Raw genomic sequence first — 19632 nt, forward strand, 5'->3', positions numbered from 1 at the left:
AGAGTGTATAACCACTGGACAGAATAAATGTAAAGGGATCATCTCAAAGTCAAAACAACGGACCACCCCTTAGAATGTATTCCACAATGTAAAGAAAGAAAAATATTCCGGGCCGGTGCTATGGCGCAGTGGGTTAACGCCCTGGCCTGAAGCACTGGCATCCCATATGGGTGCCGATTCTAGTCCCAGCTGCTCCTCTTCCGATCCAGCTCTCCGCTATGGCCTGGGAAAGCAGTAGAAGATGGCCTAAGTGCTTGGGCCCCTGCACCCATGTGGGAGACTTAATGAAGCTCCTGGTTCCTGGCTTCAGCCTGGCCAAGCCCTGGCCACTGCAGCCATCTGGGGAATGAACCAGCAGATGAAAGATATCTCTCTCTCTCTCTCTCTCTCTCTCCAACTCTGCCTTTCAGATAAATAAATCTTTAAAAAAAAAAAGAGGGTACCTGAACTTGCTCCAAGAACAAACCCACTCCCAAGCTCCCAACGTGAATGCACCAGAGGAGGTGGAGCCCTATGGCCTCCTGTAGGCCTGGCCCGGCTACACGGTAACCATGGCAATTACACTTGAACCTGCATTCCGGAGGGAGCACTCAGCCCACAGCACTCTGAGCAGCATCAGGACTGGAGGTCAGAGACCCAGCAAGAAACGAGATAGCACCCACTGACTCCCCAGCGGCGGCGAGACCAGTCGTCCATGCTGACCCTCGGCTGGACGCACTAGGAGAAGGCTCGTGGACAAAACCAGAAATGAGCACGGAACACACAGGCTCAGATGTAAGCCAGCCCTGAGCTCAGACCAACGTGTATAATGAAACAAAACATGAAAGCCGTGTGCAGAGCCTGCACAGCTGCCCACTCCCCATTTTGCTATTTCACCCTCGAAGGTTGCCTTCTGATGACCCCGCGCTGACTCCACAAACACCCAGAGAAACTGCTAAGGGAAGCAACTCCAAGGTCTCGGACGTGCCCAACGTGGAGCGCTGGAGCCGAGCGATCGATTCAGCATCAGCGTTTGCTGACGAATTAACAAGAGGCATTTTCTCATTTTTTCTATTAGGCTTCTGCTGCTATATTTAGGATCCTACTCATTGGCACTAGGTGGGTGCCCTTTGATTTCCTTCTCGCATGTCTGGGAAATTCTGTGATTCAGCCACCATTATTCTTTGTTTCGGTCTGCTGTCTTCAGAGGCATGACTCAGATCTGGACGGAAAACTCCAGACTCCAATGGATTAATGCGCAGCTGAATCACACCAAACTTCTCATCTCCCCCTTCCAGGCCCCAAAAACTCCTTCCCCACAGTCATTACACACTGTTCCCGAGAAGTAACCGGCAATAAAGGATCTACCCACATCCTCGGCGCTACCAGAAACTCAAGCCCGTGTAGATTCTGTCCCGGCCCAGAGGCTCGCTCGCTGGCACAGGTCCCGGCTCATCCGTCCTGCCGGCAGCCGGCAGCTTCCGAGTGCACACGCCTCATCCACCAGAGCCGCTCGCCAGACTGAACCGTGGAAGCGAGCTCAGTCTGGTTTTAACACTTGTTTTAGGCTTCCATATGGAAGTTTTCAGTGTTATCTGAATATTAATAATAATTTTTTGGACCTGCGTGGGAACAGCCCAAGCCTCCTGCCCCCTCTTTCTTTAAGAAACAAAACACTGGTGGCACAGAGGACTAAGCCACAGCCTGCAGCACCGGCATCCCATATGGGCGCCGGTTCAGGTCCTGGCTGCTCCTCTACTGATCCAGCTCTCTGCTGTAGCCTGGAAAAAGCAGCAGAGGACGGCCCAGGTGTTTGGGCCCCTGCACCGGCATGGGAGACCGGATAAAGCTCCTGGCTCCTGGCTTCAGCCTGGCCCAGCCCCAGTTGTTGCAACCATTTGGGGAGTGAACCAGCTAATGGAAGATTCTCTCTGTCTCTGTCTCTGTCTGTCTCTGTCTCTAATTCTGCCTTTCAAATAAATAAATAATTTTTTTTTTTTGGTCAGGCAGAGTGGACAGTGAGAGAGAGACACAGAGAGAAAGGTCTTCCTTTTTCCGTTGGTTCACCTCCCAATGGCCGCACTGATCAGAAGCCAGGAGCCAGGATCTTCTCCTGGTCTCCCATGCTGGTGCAGGGCCCAAGCACTTGGGCCATAGCAGAGAGCTGGACTGGAAGAGGAGCAACCGGGACAGAATCCGGCGCCCCGACCAGGACTAGAACCTGAGGTGCTGGCGCTGCAGGCGGAGGATTAGCCTAGTGAGCCGCGTCAGCCCATAAATAAATCTTAAAAAATAAAAAAGAAAGACGCAAAACACCTTTGGTCTCCCAGACTTGGAAATATGAAAGGTCCCTCCCCCACCCCGGATAATTAGCTCTGTATCCATTTGCCTGGTTCATTGCTTTTGTCTGCAGGGGTAGCAAAACTCTGCTTACCTCCTAGAGAGAGGGCCCCTGAGGCGACCGGACTTGGGTCTGTAGGTTAAGCTGCAAGGTGTCGGGAAGACGCTGGCGCTGTCTCCCCGGTATTCCCACCTCCAAACGCGGGAGTGTCAGACCCTGAAGACTCCCCGAGGCGGCCGAAGGGCAGCACCTGAGGCGACCCTCACCTGCAGAGAGCCCGGCTGCGGCTATAGGACCCGCCCACCCCTGTTAAGGTTCCCAGAGGACCCTTTGGGGGTGGGGGGGACGGCGTAGCCACCTCCCTCGTGTTTCGAGGCCAAGAACCATCACCTCTCCCAGTGCTCTCCCCGAGGAGGGTACCCAGGCGGAGTGCGGCCCCGGAGGAGCATGGGAGCGAGGGCGGGGTACTGATTATTTACTTTAAGGCATTTAGTAAGAAATCTCATTCCTGATCCACAGCACATCTGCGTGTGTTCAGGATAAATTATAAACCCCACCCACTAATAGGGGCAGGGCCGTTCTTTCCTTCACCAATCATGACTGGCTCTGGAGAAGCCGCGGGAGAGATGTCCAATCAAAAGCCATGTCCCGCCCCCGGACTGGGCGGTGCCTGGATTCTGAGGTGTGGGAGGCGTCGGTTCCCTCCTTGTGGAGTTGCAGATAGAATGCAGGCCACGGAGTTGAAGTTGAATGTCAGATAAACAGCAAATAAAAGCTTCAGCACAAGTATATCCTAAATATTGCATGAGACATGCCTGTGCTTAAGAAAAAAAATCAACCATTTGTTATTTATCTGAACTTCTAATGAACTGAGCATCCTTTTTTCTTTCTTTTTTTTTTTTTTAAGATTTATTTACTTATTCGTTTGAGAGAGCGAGTCTTCCAAAATCCAGACCTAGCCCAAGCTGAAGCCAGGCGCCATGAGTTCCATCCACGTCTCCCACGTGGGTGGCAGGTATCCAGGCTCTTGGGCCATCTTCCACTGCTCTCCCAGGCACCTCAGCTGGAAGCGGGATTGAAAGAGCAGCTGAAACTTGAAGGGGCGCTCCAGTATGGGATGCCGGTGTTGTAGGCAGTGGCTTAACCCACTGCGCTGCGCCAGCCCTGAGACAGAATTTCTAAAAAGTGTATAATGTGTGAATGAAAGTTAGCCAGCCAGGGTCACGGTGAAGGGTGTTGGCAGCTGAGGCAGGACATTGGCCCCTAGGGTCTTGGGGGCGGGTCTTCCTGTCGCTGGCCAAGGTGCTGATTCCCTGAGGACTCTGCCAGTGGTCAGGGTGAATCACCTGTTATGATTGGGGTCTGATCGCGCCGTCCCAGCCACCTGGCAGCAGCGTGGTGGACAGGACTGATGGGATGAGAGAGCTCTCCGAAGCCGCTAAGTGCAGCCTGTCATACAGATGGAGAAGAGGGTCCTTCTCAAGGACCATCCAGGACCAGGGTTCTGCCTTGGGGCTTTTGCTGTTGAGTTTCTCTTTAGGATAGGGAGAGAGCTGGGAATGATGGGAAATGAGCCTGGCTGCCCGAGTTTCCCTCACTGGGCAAAGCTCTCTCTCCCACTGGACTGACCATCCGCAAATGAACTTGGTCTTGGTCAAAACAGCTCCCTCTCTCTTTATTCCTGTCTCTGGTTTTGTTTGTTTGTTTGTTTGTTTTCCTCTAAAGATTTATTTCCTTATTTGAGAGGCAGAGTTACAGAGAGAGGAAGAGACAGAGAGAGGTCTTCCATTTGCTGGCTCACTCCCCAGTGGATGGAAGGGTGGCACTTCCAGTGGATGGAAGATCTCTCTCTCTCTCTCTTTCAAATAAATACTCCTTAAAATAATAACAATAAAGCTGTGCTGCTCTCATGTAACAAGCAGTCCAGCAGTGAGGGGTCTGGGGTTGGCTTGGCGATTCAAGCATTTCACAGCCTGCGTGTCTTCGATTCCTGGCTCTTCAGTCATAAGACGGTGCCTGAGGCTCCAAATATATCCTCACATCAGTGTGGCAAGGAAGAGGAAGGGGGAACGTCGCAACGGTGGACTTTCTTTTTTATCAAGGGGTCTCTCGTCATCCTTCCATTTATAGCTCACTGATTAAAACTGGTCACCTGGCATGGGAAGGCCAGCGAGGCGGCAGAGAACGGTCACTGGCTTACCTGGGGACAGGGAGGGGGCGAGCACAGTGGAGCCCCCTGGAGTTAGAGTTCCTGTGGTCTCAGGGCCTTCCCTTGGCTCTGAAGATAAACACTCCCTGCCTAGACCAGGCTTAGAGCAGCGTAGGGGTCAAGGCTGACCTAGATTGACCTTCAGCTCATCATACACTCACTGGCACACCTTAGCATACTAAATATCACAGCTGCCAGCTGCCATGATGGAGACATTCCACCATATAAGGAAGAAAACGGAGTGGACGCTGGATTCCAGGAAATCTCCACCGACTTCCCAGAAAAACCAGGAATACGCCTCCCCTTTCATTAAACGACCTGTATACTCTCAAGCACAGCCCAGAGCTGGGGCCATTCCCTCCCAGGAGGCTCTGCTCCGGGGAGTCTGGATCTTTGCTTTCTCAATATAACACTTGCCACTATTTCCTGGCTCACTCCTGGATTCCTTCTTGAATCAAAGTCCAATACCAAGGCTTCATCTCCCGGGAGTGAGTGTGTTGCTGCCCCCAACTAAACCCTGGCTCTGTCAGCAAGGAGGAAGAGGGGAACAGCTCTCAAACTGCCCTCTCCAGCAGACAGAGCCAACGGGCCTGGCTCACTTGGGTCACTGTGTGTGAGGCACCATACCTGACCCAAAGGAGATGTTCCAGGTGGAGGCAGGGTCCTGGGGAGAGAGGAAGACTCTGAGGGCTCTTGGGGGTCTGATGAGGGTGTCACTGGTGTCACTGAAGCACTGTCCCGTGGTGGGAGCTCCACCAGGGAGCCTGCAGCCAGGAAATTCACTTAGTTTTTCACACAAAGGTGTTGTCACACATGGCCGGTTTTTGAAGTGAATCCACAAGCCAGGAATGTTTGTCTAAATACTTTAATTAAAATGCATTATAATACGAAAGCCAGAGCGTACATAAAATATTCATGTTGGCTAAGAAAAGGGATTAAAAATTCCAGGTAGCTGAACACATTTTGATAATGAAATTTTAAACAGCTCCCTGGTTTTTACTTAAAATATTTATGTAGTTAAGAAATTAACTGGCTATTCATTTCCTACCAAGATGCAGGGTACGCTGAGACATTTTAACTGAGCAGAAGAGAATCGACACGCACAGCCCGAAGTCCCATTTTTCCTGCGGAACTACAGCACCTCCAAGCTGCACCTGTCAGAGCTCCACAACCAGCCAGGCCAATTCCATTTGGAGAAGAACGCCAGCCTCAAATTCAGTTGACCTCACAGCCACATTTTATCAAAGTGTTGGGTTTAGTGAGATATCCCAGTGAAGGAAAGATACTGCTCGTCTCACTCCCAAATCAATTTTCTTTCCAGGACAATTCTTAGGGACCTCAAGAATGTCTTGTCTTGTAGAACAAGCGGTAGACGTCCAAGGTCTGACGTCTCAAAGAATGAGTGCCAACATAAACCAAAAGATCCCTCCTGAAATAGGACCTCCCAGTGAGGCGCTGTTGGAACATTCTACTTCCACAGAGGACCAACATGTTTGCTAGCCTATCTGAAGGCTTGAAATTCTTGCTAAAGACAGAAGCTTCTCCAAGCTTGGCTCTTAGAACAGATGGAGTAAATGTGGGAATGACAATATGGGGTGGTAACAGAAAAAGGTCTCCCTAAACCACCAGACTCCTCCATTTACAATGTTTCCCAGTGAAATGATGGCTGCATAAGAGTTTTTGATTGCAGCATGATTTTGTAATAGGCTCTATTGATTTATTTAAGAAGCAGAGAGAGAGAAAGAGAGAGAGAAACTCCCCCTTTGGCTGGTCTACTTCCCAGATAGCCACAGTGAGCACAGCTGAAGTCAGGAGCCTGGAATTCAATCCAAGCCCCCACATGGGCGGCAGGGACTCCAGCACTTGGGCCCTCACCTGCTACCTCCCAGGGTGTGCACTAGCAGGAAGCTGGAGCAGCCCAGGCCCTCTGACGTGGATGGACGCAGGCATCTTAAGTGCCAGGCCAAACACCTGTCCCTGATGGCAGTGCTATTTTTAACAGCATCAGACTGGGAACAACGCAAATGCCCCTCAAAGGGAGAGTGGCAGAAATGTGATGACACACCCACACGTGGGCTTGTGCACAGCAGGCAAACACAAGGATGCTCTCTACATACTAATGAGGAACAAGCTCCAGAAAAATAAGTAGAAAATAACAGTGATTCTAGTATTTGCCACTACTTCTGTTTAAAAAAATAAAAACCAAAAGGAGAGGAATAAGAGCGAATGTGTGTGTTTCCTTGTGGAAGCATAAACGGCCTCTGAGAGGGCGTAGGAGTCTGCCGCCAAGGTCACTTCCAGGGAGGGGTCCAGGGAAGTCGGCTGCCTGGACTGATGGTTTTTCCGGGGACCCTTTTGTCCCCATGGAAATGTTATTGCCTATGAAGACCAGTTAACGAACGAAAGCTTTAAAACCTCGCCCGGGGGGTGGCATTGTAGTGCAGCAGGTCCAGCAGCCACTGTCATGGCTGCATCCTATAAGGGCCCCGGTTTGAGTCCTGGCTGCTCCACTTCCCATCCAGCTCTCGGCTAATGTGCTCTGGAAGGCAGTGGAACGTGGCCCAAGTGGTTATGGGAGACCAGGATGGAGATCCAGGCTCCTGGCCCCCGCCTGGCCCAGATCTGGCTGTTGTGGCTATTTGGGGAATGAACCAGCAGATGGAAGATCTCTCTCTCTCTCTCTCTCTCTCAACCTTTTAAACACATAATTTTTAAAGTACAATGACAATGTCACTCATCATGACACTCCAGGTGCCATTCTCCCAATGGTGTGATCTGCCATCAACTGGATAAATCCGCCCATCACCCTGGGATTTGGAAGTGCTTAGACCAGCCCAGGAACTCCCATATTGTCTAATGTTTTTCACAGTGGAAATGAACGTCATTTGTAGTTGACGGACAGCCAGATGCAATGCAAACCCCCAGAGGCCCCTTCGGCAGCTCACCTGTTCCCATCACTGTATAAGGGAGGCACAGTGCCCACTGAGTTCCAGCCCATGTTCAAGGTCGCTGGTGGAATCGCACAACTCGGTACTAGATCCTGCCGGAATCCCCGCCTCCCCCACGAGCCATTCCCTACGCAGAGAACAACCCTCACCATAAATATTCATACGTTCAGTGAGTCCTTTCCTCATCCGAGACACTTCTGCAGGGAACTCAACGGTGTCGTCAGCTGTGAGGTTTCATTTTCTCGGATTAAGGAACTTCGCTGCCACCATCCCTGTCACCAGGATGCCCAGACCTAGCAGGACCGTCCTTGCTGCTGAGTTCTGGGTGAGAAGCAGGGGTAGCCCTGCGGGCTCAGAAAAGCCCCTTGCCCAGAAGCCCATTTCCACCATATCTGATCATCGAGAACCGTCCAGGGAAGACAAGGGCTACCACGCCCCTCGGTGACGGACAGCAGCCGTCGGGACAGCCCTAAATCCTGCTCAGTTCAACCACGTGCCACCCTCTTTCCTGGGGAAAAGCCACTCATCCACCAGCCCTTGACTTCTCCAACCAAGCTTCCCAGGGGGCCCGAGCTCTGTTTTATGCCTTGCCTATGAACTTTCTGGGGCGGGGGGGGGGGGGGATAACTTTATTCTTAAAAGTGCCACCAGTTAGAGAGAAGTCAGGCTCTCGAGTGAGGGTGGGCGCTTAGGGGCACGAACACTTGGGGACATTTGTTGACTGCGAGCCCCTCGATGAACTGACCGGTGTCTCCACCTGGGGGCGCTGCTGTGCGGCATCGGGAGACTCCCGAGCGCAGCAGGTGCCCCTGCCCGGACTGCATGCCTGGCGCAGCCTCACTCTGCCTCGTCCTTCTTCTCCTCTGGCCCCTTCTCCTCTGGCCCCTCCACGGACAGGATCTGCTCGCCGGACTCCGGGCCTGGGCTCGTGCCAATCTGCACTGATGGCTCCTCCGGCCGGGCAGCTTCCTCTTCACCTCCCTCGGGCTTCTCGGCGGGTTCCGGGGGCGCCTGGGGTGCGTGGGGCTCTGGGGCTGAGGGCGGGTCCGGGGCAGCCTCCGAGGGAGCCGTGGGCTGGTCGGGGGCTGCGGTACCTGCCTCTCCCCCCGCGGCATCTTGTGAGCTCTTGGCCTGCAATCCGGAAAGGAAGACCCGTAAGTGGGGGAGTGGCCACAGCGTCTGGGACTCCTCCCCGTCTGGCTTTCTCAATCCCCTGCGGGTGAAATGTAGAGCACTGGGGTTACTTAGGAGAAACTGACGCATGATGGGGATGGGCCAGGATGAAGTTGCATTTGGAAGATCTTGGGGGATGTCTTTTTTTTTTTTTTTTTTTTTTGACAGGCAGAGTGGACAGTGAGAGAGAGAGACAGAGAGAAAGGTCTTTCTTTGCCTTTGGTTCACCCCCCCAATGGCCATTGCGACCGGCACACCGCGCTGATCCGAAGGCAGGAGCCAGGTGCTTATCCTGGTCTCCCGTGGGGTGCAGGGCCCAAGCACTTGGGCCATCCTCCACTGCCTTCCCGGGCCATAGCAGAGAGTTGGCCTGGAAGAGGGACAACCGGGACAGAATCCAGCGCCCCAACCGGGACTAGAACCCGGGGTGCCGGCGCCGCAAGGCAGAGGATTAGCCTGTTGAGCCGCGGCGCCGGCCGGGGGATGTCTTTGATCTCTGTTGAGCTGTAGGGCTGGAAGCTGGGGGTTGAGAAGTCACCGGTTCCAGGGCAGAGCCCTGTCCCAGAGCTGTTGAGGCAGGGGAGGCTGCAACCATGAGCAAGCACCACGGAGGCCTCTCAAGGGCTGAACCGTCCTGCCCTGCCTCGCCCCCGCCAGCAGGGCTGCGTGGTCCCGCAGTGATGAGAACATCTGCAGGCAAACAAGGCGAAAGGTGGTGAGCTTGGCATGGTGTGGCCAAGGTTAGAGCTCAGAGGAAGAACGGGGCTGGATCCCAATGGCTGCACCGCGCTGAGCTGAGCTCCTGTTGGGGGAGCTGGTGGGGACCTCTGACCTCCAACCTCCAGCCAGAGATGTCGGCCATGGCCCATGTATCAGCAGGGAACTGAGTAAAAAACCAAACTTTATGTGGATGCCTGTGGCCCCTCCTGCTCTGACCGACCCCTTCTCTGCATTGGAGGCAACTGGAGAGGGAGAGGCCCCCAGAGAAGGCCAGGGTGGTCCTCCGCTGCCCGGGACAACTTGAGGTGGTGGTGGTGAAAGTAAGGGAGCACAGTCGGCATGGGGGGGTCGGTAAAGAGAGACCCCTCTACCCAACCCCGCCCCAGGCTTGCTCAAGGCATGGAGGAGCCAAGATGCTCCAGGAACTCAAGGCAACTCTGGGCACCTGTTGTTCCTTCTGTCTCGGTATTTCTGCATTGGTCAGGTGTACCTGCTTCTGTCTTCTCTGTCCACCCTAAACGCTTTTTTTTTTTTTTTTGACAGGCAGAGCGGATAGTGAGAGAGAGACAGAGAGAAAGGTCTTCCTTTTTGCCATTGGTTCACCCTCCAATGGCTGCCGTGGCCAGCGCGCTGTGGCCGGCACATCGCGCTGATCCAAAGCCAGGAACCAGGTGCTTCCTCCTGGTCTCCCATGGGGTGCAGGGCCCAAACACTTTTCCATCCTCCACTGCACTCCCAGGCCATAGCAGAGAGCTGGCCTGGAAGAGGGGCAACCGGGACAGAATCCGGCGCCCCGACCGGGACTAGAACCCGGTGTGCCAGCGCCGCAAGGCGGAGGATTAGCCTAGTGAGCCGTGGCACCAGCCACACCCTAAACTCTTAATAACGCACTTCGGGGGCAGGATGCTCACATGGCGACCACAGTGGGACTTTCTGAAGCATCAAACTACAGACGGAACCGCAAGAGGCACGGGAAGGCTAGTGAAGTGCTTCGCCACGTTCAAGACTCTTTGAGCCAGTGCCGTGGCTCAACAGGCTAATCCTTTGCCTGCGGCACCGGCACACCGGGTTCTAGTCCTGGTCAGGGCACTGGATTCTGTCCCGGTTGCTCCTCTTCCAGGCCAGCTCCCTGCTGTGGCCTGGGAAGGCAGTGGAGGATGGCCCAAGTGCTTGGGCCCTGCACCTGCATGGGAGACCAGGAAAAGCACCTGGCTCCTGCCTTCGGATCAGCGCGGTGCGCCGGCCGCAGCGGCCATTGGAGGGTGAACCAACGGCAAAGGAAGACCTTTCTCTCTCTCTCTCACTGTCCAGCCTGTCAAAAAAAAAAAAAAAAAAAAAAAAAGACACTTTGATAGAAGGCATCCAAGTTATCCTGCTGGGTCCTGACAAGCCTAGTAGGCAGCTGCGAGTAACCGGGGTCTCAGAAAGCTTGGGTGGCTGCCCAGGGGTCCTGGAGCCAGCAGGTGACAGAGCTGGGGTTTGGACCCGTGGCCCTAGACTTCTCATGAAGAGGTCCTTTGCTCTGCCTCGTACTAACATACACATGGACATGGATCTCAAGACTGCCCGGGTGAGAAGCTGAGGCCCGGGAGCAGGAGACCCGTTCCTGTGATAAGCCTTCCTGGGGGTTTCCCTTTCAGGTGTTCTGCGCTGTCCCGGGCTCAGCGTTACACGTGAGAACAGCGCCAGGTCGGGGAGGGGCAGTCCCTGCCCACTCTCAACCCAGCAGCTGCACCAGGACGGCCCTGCTCTCACTCCAGGGCTGCAGGCGGGCGTGTGCCCCAGGCCTCTCCAGAGCACCGCAGTCCCCTCCCACATCCAGTGGCTTCGGAGTGGACACAGTTCTGTCCAGTGAGAGACCGTCAGCCCTGGGACTTTTGCTAGAATCACTGGAAAACTGCTACACCAAGAACCTAAGAAACCCTGGAGGGCTGCCTGGAAGTGAAACCATCGCCAACGAAAGCAGAGATGACAGAATGGGAAACGGAGTCCCTTGGGCCTCCTTTGGGCTTCTGGACCCAGCCTGGCCTGGAGTTTTCAATGACCTGACCCCCAGGTATTCTTCGATTTCATCTTCCCTCTGCGTGCCACTCTCCAGCCCCTCCCCCGCGCGCACTGAGAGCCCCCACCCCGGGCTGGGCGTGGCTTCCTCACCTGCTCCAGCAGCTGCTGCTGCCTGGCGGCCGCCTCCAGCGCAGCCAGCTCCTTGAGGCGGGCCCGGAGGTGGGCGAGCTTGCCGCCCTTCCCCGCCTTGCCCATCTTGCCCGCCGCGGCCAGGGCGGCGTTGAAGAGCTTGGGGGTGCCCGCCCGGGGGGGCAGGATGAGCACGCTCTTCTCCTCCTTGGGCTTGTTGTTGTTCTTCAGCATGCGCCTGAAAGACAGCAGCCTCCGCTCACCCCTCCCCACCCCCGTGTGCGCGTGCACGGGCACGGGGAGGCAGCGCCAACGTGGCGGGGCGGTGATGCGTGTGCGCGCCGGGCAGGGGGAGGCAGCTCCAACGTGGCGGGGCGGTGATGCGTGCGCGCGGGGCAGGCGGCCGAGGTCAGAGCCGTGGCCGGGCTGGGCCACCGCGCATAGCGCCCCACTGAACGACCAGCGCACTGTGCTGGGCGTCTGGCCGTCCACACCTCCCACCGGAGGGCCCTGGCTCAGAGAGGTGGAGGAACTCGCCAACACTGTTGGAGTGTCCATGCGTGTGAGGCCCTGTGCACACGTGAGTGTGTGTGAGGCCTGTGCACACCTGTGTGTGAGGCCCTGTGCACACGTGAGTGTGTGTGTGAGGTCTGTGCACACCTGTGTGTGTGTGAGGTCTGTGCACATCTGTGTGTGTGAGGTCTTGCACACCTGTGTGTGTGGCTGTGCACACCTGTGTGTGAGGTCTGTGCACACCTGTGTGTGTGAGGCCTGTGCACACCTGTGTGTGTGGCTGTGCACACCTGTGTGTGTGTGTCAGGCCCTGTGCACAGCTGAGTGTGTGTGGGTGAGACTCTGTGCCCAGTCCTTTGCGGGTACTCTTTCGTGACCCCCTCCCCTTGAGGAAGGGGGCGAGTGACTTGCTTCCAACCATGGACTTCAGCCAGGACGAGGGGACCTCTCCGTGTGACGTCACCAGGCTTATGGCCGACACTTTGCTCATAGCCCTGCAGAGGGACCCAGCGTGGGCGTCCCTGGACGGTCAAGTCCACAGAAACAGCGAGAACTGGCGTGTGGGCTTAGAGAGCACCAAACGTGCACTCACACTGCTACACAGCAAAGCACGAGCACACCACACCCTCGTGCATCTCACAAAAATGCTCCCAGGTCGGTCTCACTAAATTCTCCCTCAGGTCCAAAGGAGGGCCTGGAAGTCCAGAGAGGGTGAGTAGCTTTTCCAAGGCCACACAGCTAGGAAGTGGCAGAGCTGGGATTCAAACCCACACCTGTGCCCCTCCAGATCGCAATGACTACGCAACAGCACCGCCGCTGTCTTCGTGGACACCGATGACATTTCTGTGACATGGAATGGGTGGGGACTACTGTGCACCCGAAAACTGGGGACACCGAGCCTCGGCGTGGCAGAGTGATGCGGTCAGTGATACCAGGAGGTAGCAGACCTAAAGCCATGTGCCACCCTGTTTCTCTAAACAAGGATGGAATTTTCCGTCAAGTTGTCCACACTGCAAATACGTGAGGAGTGACTTGGCTCCAGAACAAATGATGTTTGCCTGCAATCTAGTGGGCTCAGACTACTAATTGGCGAAGTCATTCATCAGGGCTCCAGCAAGACTTGTTCCTTTAAAAAGGAGGCCATTACCGGCTGCTTATCTAATCAGAGACAATAGGTCTCACTTGTGGGTATTGATATTAATTGCCCAAGATTTGCATTTCTGGCTGGGGCCCCTCCAGGAGAACGCAAACATGATAATTCAGCAGCGGCCCCTTGGGCAGCAGCCGGGCACTGTCACCTGCGCCACTGGAGTCCATCACTCACGGCGTGACAGTGACAAGGGGTGCAGGGCGATGCTAACACGACACAAAAGACCTGTCTCCGGGACCTCGGCTGATGGCTAATGGCTGTCTCTGTTTTGAGGCATGAGCTGTCTTCCGGGGCATTTGCCGATTAAGGAAATCTACCCTCATTCTCTGAGGGCCTCTGCCTCCCTCCAGCCAGCATGGAGCACTTGCCTCTGCACAAAGCAGCAGGCGAGTCCTGTGCGGCTCCTCTCTTGCAAGGGCTGAGCCCTTGGGGGCTCAGGCTCCCCGAGGCTTGGAGAGAATCTCGTACCTGGCGCTCACCACTCTCGGATATCCCAAGGGCCTGTGGCTCTCAGTGTCTCTCCTTGGCTGGGCAGTGCTCAGATATGACCCCCTGCCTCCCACCAGGGTCACCTGTCCAGAGAACCACCAGTCTGATGGACCAGGGCCGGCCTCAGGCCCTGACTCACTGCCTCTCCTCCTTGGGCTGCCGCGCCCTCAACAGCATAGGCACAGGCTCATGGGCATGGTGGGAAGGGGGCTCCTGCAGCGAACACCCACACCCACCCGGGGGACGCGGTGACAGCTCCAAGCGTGGGCTTTCCTGAGCTTTGTTCCTTTTGTATAGGGGTCAGAAAGAGAGAGGACAGGGGGACCTGGTGCCAGGTCAGCCTCAATGTGTTCTTTTTTTTTTTTTTTTTTTTTTTTTTTTGGACAGGCAGAGTTAGACAGTGAGAGAGACAGAGAGAAAGGTCTTCCCTCCATTTGTTCACCACCCCCAATGGCTGCCATGGTCGGCGCTGCGCTGATCCGAAACCAGGAGCCAGGTGCGTCCTCCTGGTCTCCCATGCGGGTGCAGGGCCCAAGAAGCACTTGGGCCATCCTCCACTGCACTCCCGGGCCACAGCAGAGAGCTGGACTGGAAGAGGGGCAACCGGGACAGAATCCGGCGCCCCCTCAATGTATTCTACAAGCTCTCCGCAAATGCAGAACTTGAAAAAACCAAAACGTCACTCCCAGGGCAAGTGCAGGCTTAGGTTCCGGCCAGCCTCTCCCTGCGACCCTCGTGAGCCCACCACTACCTAACGGGGTCTTCCGTGTTTCTGTTTAAACACAGCTGATTGAGTACGCATTGTTGATTCATCCATGTTGCATGCCTGGCCACCGACACTGTCACTCCCGCCTGAACCAAGCCCGCCAGCGCCACCTCCCGGGGAAGGAGTTGAGTGCCCATCTGTCCCCAAGTTGCAACCTGGCTTTGGGGGTTTGAAAGCAAAACCTGCTTTTATTTAAAAAAAAAAAAAAAAAGGTGCCCATCCCCCTCAGCAACACAAAACACAGGTGCCCACGGGTACCATCACACCGTGGAAATGCTCTCAATGCCCATTACAGGGACGCCCCACGAGCAGGCAGAGGCACCCACGAGGGAGCTGTCTGCGGACTGAGAGCAGCATTTCGAGGATTTGTTGTCATGCACAAAAAAATCAAAGTGCAAAAAGCGATCTGCCCTCTGCTCCCTGTGGCCTAAGACAGAGGGAAATTAGAAAATAGGGGAGGGGGGTCAACACTGTGGCGTAGCGGGTAAAGCTACCGCCTGCAGTGTCAGCATCCCATATGGGCGCCAGTTTGAGTCCCAGCTGCTCCACTTCCAATCCTGCTCCACTTCCAGCTCCCTGCTAATGTGCCTGGGAAGGCAGCAGAGGATGGCTCAAGTCCTTGGGCTCCTGCACCTGCGTGGGAGACCCAGAAGAAGCTCCTGGCTCCTGGCTTCGGATCGGCACAGCTCTGGCCACTGTGGCCAACTGAGGAGTGAACCAGTGGATGGAAGACCTGCCTCTCTCTCTCTCTCTCTCTCTCTCTCCCTCCCTCGCTCTCTCTGCCTCTCTGTAACTCCGCCTTTCAAATAAAATAAATAAATCGAAAAAGGACAATAAGCGTGAGTCTGGTTTTTGCAGAAGCCCACACAGGAAGGAAAAGCAGAAAGAAATGACGTTGTCGCGCACAGGGCTGGGCAGCAATGGGGCCGGGGTGGGTGGGGAGGGGACACGGTTCTGAGTTCACTGTGTTGGAAAGTTCTGACTTTGGGAAACATGTTACTGTTTTACAGACTGTGGGAAAAAAAAAAAACAATCAACTAGGGTCAGGGTCGGGAGGTCAAATGGAATGCAGAGTGAAGCACACACACCTCCCTGTACTACAAATGAATAAAGCAATCACACCGGAGAGCAGAGAGAACGAATCCAGACCAACCTGGGACGCAGACCCTAACCGCACACCCGCTCAGGCTAAAGCGCTGCAGCAGACTGGTCTCTGCTGTTCCTGCTTCGGGCAGGGCGTGGGCCAGCGATCCTGCAACTGTGTGGGACTGACCGCGAGAGCGAGCGCGGTGAGGATAAAGGCAGGGGCGGCTCCCAGTGCTGGAGAGAAGATGTGCACGCGCGGAGAGGGAAGAGCTCGGGATGAACTCCGTGCTGGGGGCCGAGTTGTCTCCCTGCTGGGCTGACGGACAGGCGCAGACGGACGAGTTGACAGCTGCGTGTACGTGTACTTGTACGTGTACACATGTGTAATATACACAGCGGTTCTGTGTTCTCAGCTCTGCCCACTGAGGAGGCCAGTGGCACCCCAGTAGCCACGAGTGCACCTAGGACTTGGGCCTGGGTTTCTATAACCACGCCCCACTGCTACAGTTTAAACTTGATTCAGTCCCCAGACTGGCACAGAAACTTAAAGGCCAGTCAGAGGTGTGGGAGGCTCTGAGGTCCCCGAGACAGGCAGCTGTCCCAGAAGGGTTATAACAGCCGGGCCCCCACCCCTTCCGGGGTCAGCAGGTGCTGCCCCACGGGGCTGCCCCATCCTGGACTTGAACCTGCAAAGCTGTGAACTAAGTGTTAGGTAGGAAGTCAGTTATGAGCTTATGTGTGTGTGACAAAGGCCTAAAGAGAAGACATCTATGTCTAGCATATGCATCTGCATCTCAAAATCATTCCGATAATGTTTCAGGGGCAGCCCGGCCTTCGCATCTTGCCTTGCCCCCTTCTACCTGATAACCTGCCAGGTGGGGGTCCCCGCCCCTTCTGCCTGACAAATCCTCCACAATCTCCCAGATGCAGCCCAGTATCTGCATCTCAAACACCCTGCTCTGGATCCTGATTCTCTAGGGGGTCCTGCTCACCCTTCCTCTGAACCCAGGATGGCGCCAGCAGGCTTCCTCCTGTCTGATACCTTCAAGGGAAAACTCAGATAGGAGCTTCTTAATATTTATAGCCATAAAATCCTTTGTTTCAGGAGGAGATGTGTGAAGACAGAGACCCATCTCCTTAAAAACCCCTGGCCTCAACCGGACTGTGCGCTCAGCCCTCTGCCTCTCTGCTGAGCCGCCCGCCTGGTCTGGCCAGGTGTAATCTCTCCATTCAACATGTAACCTCGCTCCTTCCTCCTCCCCAGTCTCTCAGGCTCTGTCTGGAGAGGTACCCATCCGTCCTTACGGATGTCCCTTCCCTAATAAACCTTGCTATTTTACCTCCCACTACTCTCTGTCTCACGCCTGAATTCTTTCTTGCACGAAGACAAGAACCTGCAATTTCTCCGGTAACATAAGCAGACCTTCTCCCTGACACACCCACTGAGAGGAAGCAAGGTGCTTCGGAGAGAAACGGCCACTTGTGGGGACGCAGCTGGGAGAGGACGAGGGGGCCAGGGCACCTGGAGCCTCCCTGCTCCTCGGGAAAGCACGGAGGTGCTGCAGCACCCTGGGATCATCACAAAGGGCCCCCAGGGCCAGCCCGGAGAGGTGCCCCCCCGGCCCAACAGGAAGACGCGGAGAGCAGCGGGGCTCGCGCGGTAACAGCACACCCCTGCGGGCGAAGGAGTGACCGCAGCGATGCAGGCGAGGGAAGGCAAAGCTCCCCCCGCCGCAGGACGAACGTGCTGGGAAATTCCCACTTGGCCACCGTCCTCACGCGTTCACTGCGGCGCCACCAGAGGCTGCGAGAAGCAGAGGGAAGTGCGACGGAAACACCACACCTCTGCCCACAGCCGCTCAGGAAGAGGAAATGGTAACCCGAGGAGCAAAGGGAACAGCCTGGGTGAGCGAGGACGCCAGCACCCCATGCCATGCCGCTGCGTGGGCATTGGGAGGCACTGGGCTGCACGCTGTACCGCAGGCGAGGTCGCCGAGGACGGCAACGGCTGAGAGAGCGTCTGAATAAAGGATGCGACAAGCAAGCCCAGCCTCGCCACGACTGGGACCATCACCCAGTGTGAGTGCGTGGGGTTCTGGGGAGCTGACAGGAGCCCTCCAATACGCGCTTCCCTGATGCTGACAAAGGCGCTGTGATTTCTAACAGGGCCGGTCCACAGCAAATTTTTCTCTCTAATGAACAAAGAAATATCTACCTGGCCTTCTTCCGGAGCAACTTCTGAGACTCGGGATAGTGCACCAAGATTTCATTCAGGTCCTTCTTGTCCAGGATGAAGAGGTTGGTGAACCCGTGGGCCACCACGTTGGCCGTGCGCCGATTCCCGCCCCCGACGGCCAGCAAGCTGGGGCAGAGATGGAGCGGGGTGAGAGGTCACGCTCAGATCCCCCTGGGCCCGCCCCCCTTGGCCCACGATGCCTCATCTTCCCCCAGCGCCCACAGACCTTATCTCTCCAAACACGGATCCAGCTTTCAGTGTCACCAGGACAGCCTTCCCGTCCGGGCCGCCCAGCACCTGCACCTGCCCCGCCTGGATGATGTACATCTCTCGGCCGATCTCCCCCTGCAACAGAGACGGCACAAAAGAGGCAGCAAGGGCTGGGCCCACAGGCTGCAGGCCCCGCAGGGAGGAAGCCTGGTGTGTGGTGTGGAGTCCTCACTCCCCTCGGAGGCCTCGGTCCCCTCATCTGTGGACTGAGGAGAGTGCCCCGCCCCTGGCTAACTGACAGGGTACAGGGTGGTGCGTAGCAGAGTCGCAGAACAAAGCGCAAGCAAGCGAGGGAGGCGCAGGTGCACCTGCACCCTGCAAATCCTCCATTTGCAGGAGAAAATGGAGCCATGGGTGGAGGGTAGAGGCTCATCAAATGGAGCATCAATGCCCGCCCATACCAGGAGCCAGGCAAGTGTTTGAGACTGGAATGGGAACGGTGACAGCAGCAGCAGCGTCTGGCGTGCCCGCCACGTTTTCCTGCGGTGTAGCTAGACCTTAGTCCTCAGCCACTTCTGGAACAGGAAGACTCTCTGCCTAGACAAAGCCAGGACGAGGCAGAGCGGGACTTGAACCCAGTCTGGCTCCAGGGTTCGTGGGTGTTATCCGGTGAAGTATGTGTTGAAACCCTAATCCCCGGGAGCTCACAACATGATCTTTCGGCCAAAGGTCCTCGCAGATGCATTGGGCTAAGTGAAGATGAGGTCACTGTGGGGTGGGTCCCTCATCCAATAGGACTGGTGTCCCTACAAGAGGGGAAATCTGGGGACCAGCACTGTGGTGCAGCAGGTTAAGCCGCTGCCTGCGATGCTGCATCCTGTATGGGCCCTGGTTTGAGTCCTGGCTGCTCCACTCCTGCTCCAGCTCCCTGCTGATGGGACTAAGAAGACAGTAGAAAAGGCCCAAATGCCTGGGCCCTACACCCACCTGGGAGACCCAGATGGAATTAGGGAATTTCTGACTCTTGGCCTTGGCCTGGCCCAGCCCCGGCCATTATGGCCATGTGGGGAGTGAATTAGTGGAAGGAAGATCTGTCCACCACCACCCCCCCCAACTCTGCCTTGCAAATAAAGGATAAACAACTCTTTTTTAAAAAGAAATTTGGAGGCCGGCGCCGTGGCTTAACAGGCTAGTCCCGGTTGGGGCACTGGATTCTGTCCTGGTTGCCCCTCTTCCAGGCCAGCTCTCTGCTATGGCCCGGGAAGGCAGTGGAGGATGGCCCAGGTCCTTGGGCCCTGCACCGGCATGGGAGGCCAGGAGAAGCACCTGGCTCCTGGCTTCGGATCAGCTCGATGCGCCGGCCGCAGCGGCCATTGGAGGGTGAACCAATGGCAAAAAGGAAGACCTTTCTCTCTGTCTCTCTCTCTCTCTCACTATCCACTCTGCCTGCCAAAAAAAAAAAAAAGAAAAGAAAAGAAAAAGAAATTTGGAGACAGAGACAGGCCTGGAGGGGAGATGGTATGAAGGGACACAAGAAGATAGGTACCTGCGAGGCCAGGGCAGGGGCCACTCAGTTTGTGCTGCAACCGGGCTGTGCCCAGTGGCCCTAGCAAACTAACACGAGGGCCTCGATCCCAAATTAAACTAAACAAATGGCTGGCCGGCCGGCTGGCTGGGAG

The 19632-nt window shown here is 55.8% G+C and overlaps 1 protein-coding gene across 1 annotated transcript in view; it reads right to left on the reverse strand.

Moving 5' to 3' along the window:
• Positions 1–8314: 8314 nt before the first annotated feature.
• CNGB1 (cyclic nucleotide gated channel subunit beta 1) overlaps positions 8315–19632 on the reverse strand; it is a 63269-nt gene continuing 51951 nt past the window's right edge. Inside the window, exons 31-34 of the mRNA XM_062176020.1 lie at positions 17970–18088; positions 17723–17869; positions 11525–11741; positions 8315–8608 (exon numbers count right to left, since the gene is read on the reverse strand). Of these exons, the coding sequence (XP_062032004.1) occupies positions 8315–8608; positions 11525–11741; positions 17723–17869; positions 17970–18088 (777 nt within the window). The remainder of the gene's footprint in view (positions 8609–11524; positions 11742–17722; positions 17870–17969; positions 18089–19632) is intronic.

This window comes from Lepus europaeus, chromosome 19 (genome assembly GCF_033115175.1).
Source record: "Lepus europaeus isolate LE1 chromosome 19, mLepTim1.pri, whole genome shotgun sequence".
NCBI lineage: Eukaryota > Metazoa > Chordata > Mammalia > Lagomorpha > Leporidae > Lepus > Lepus europaeus.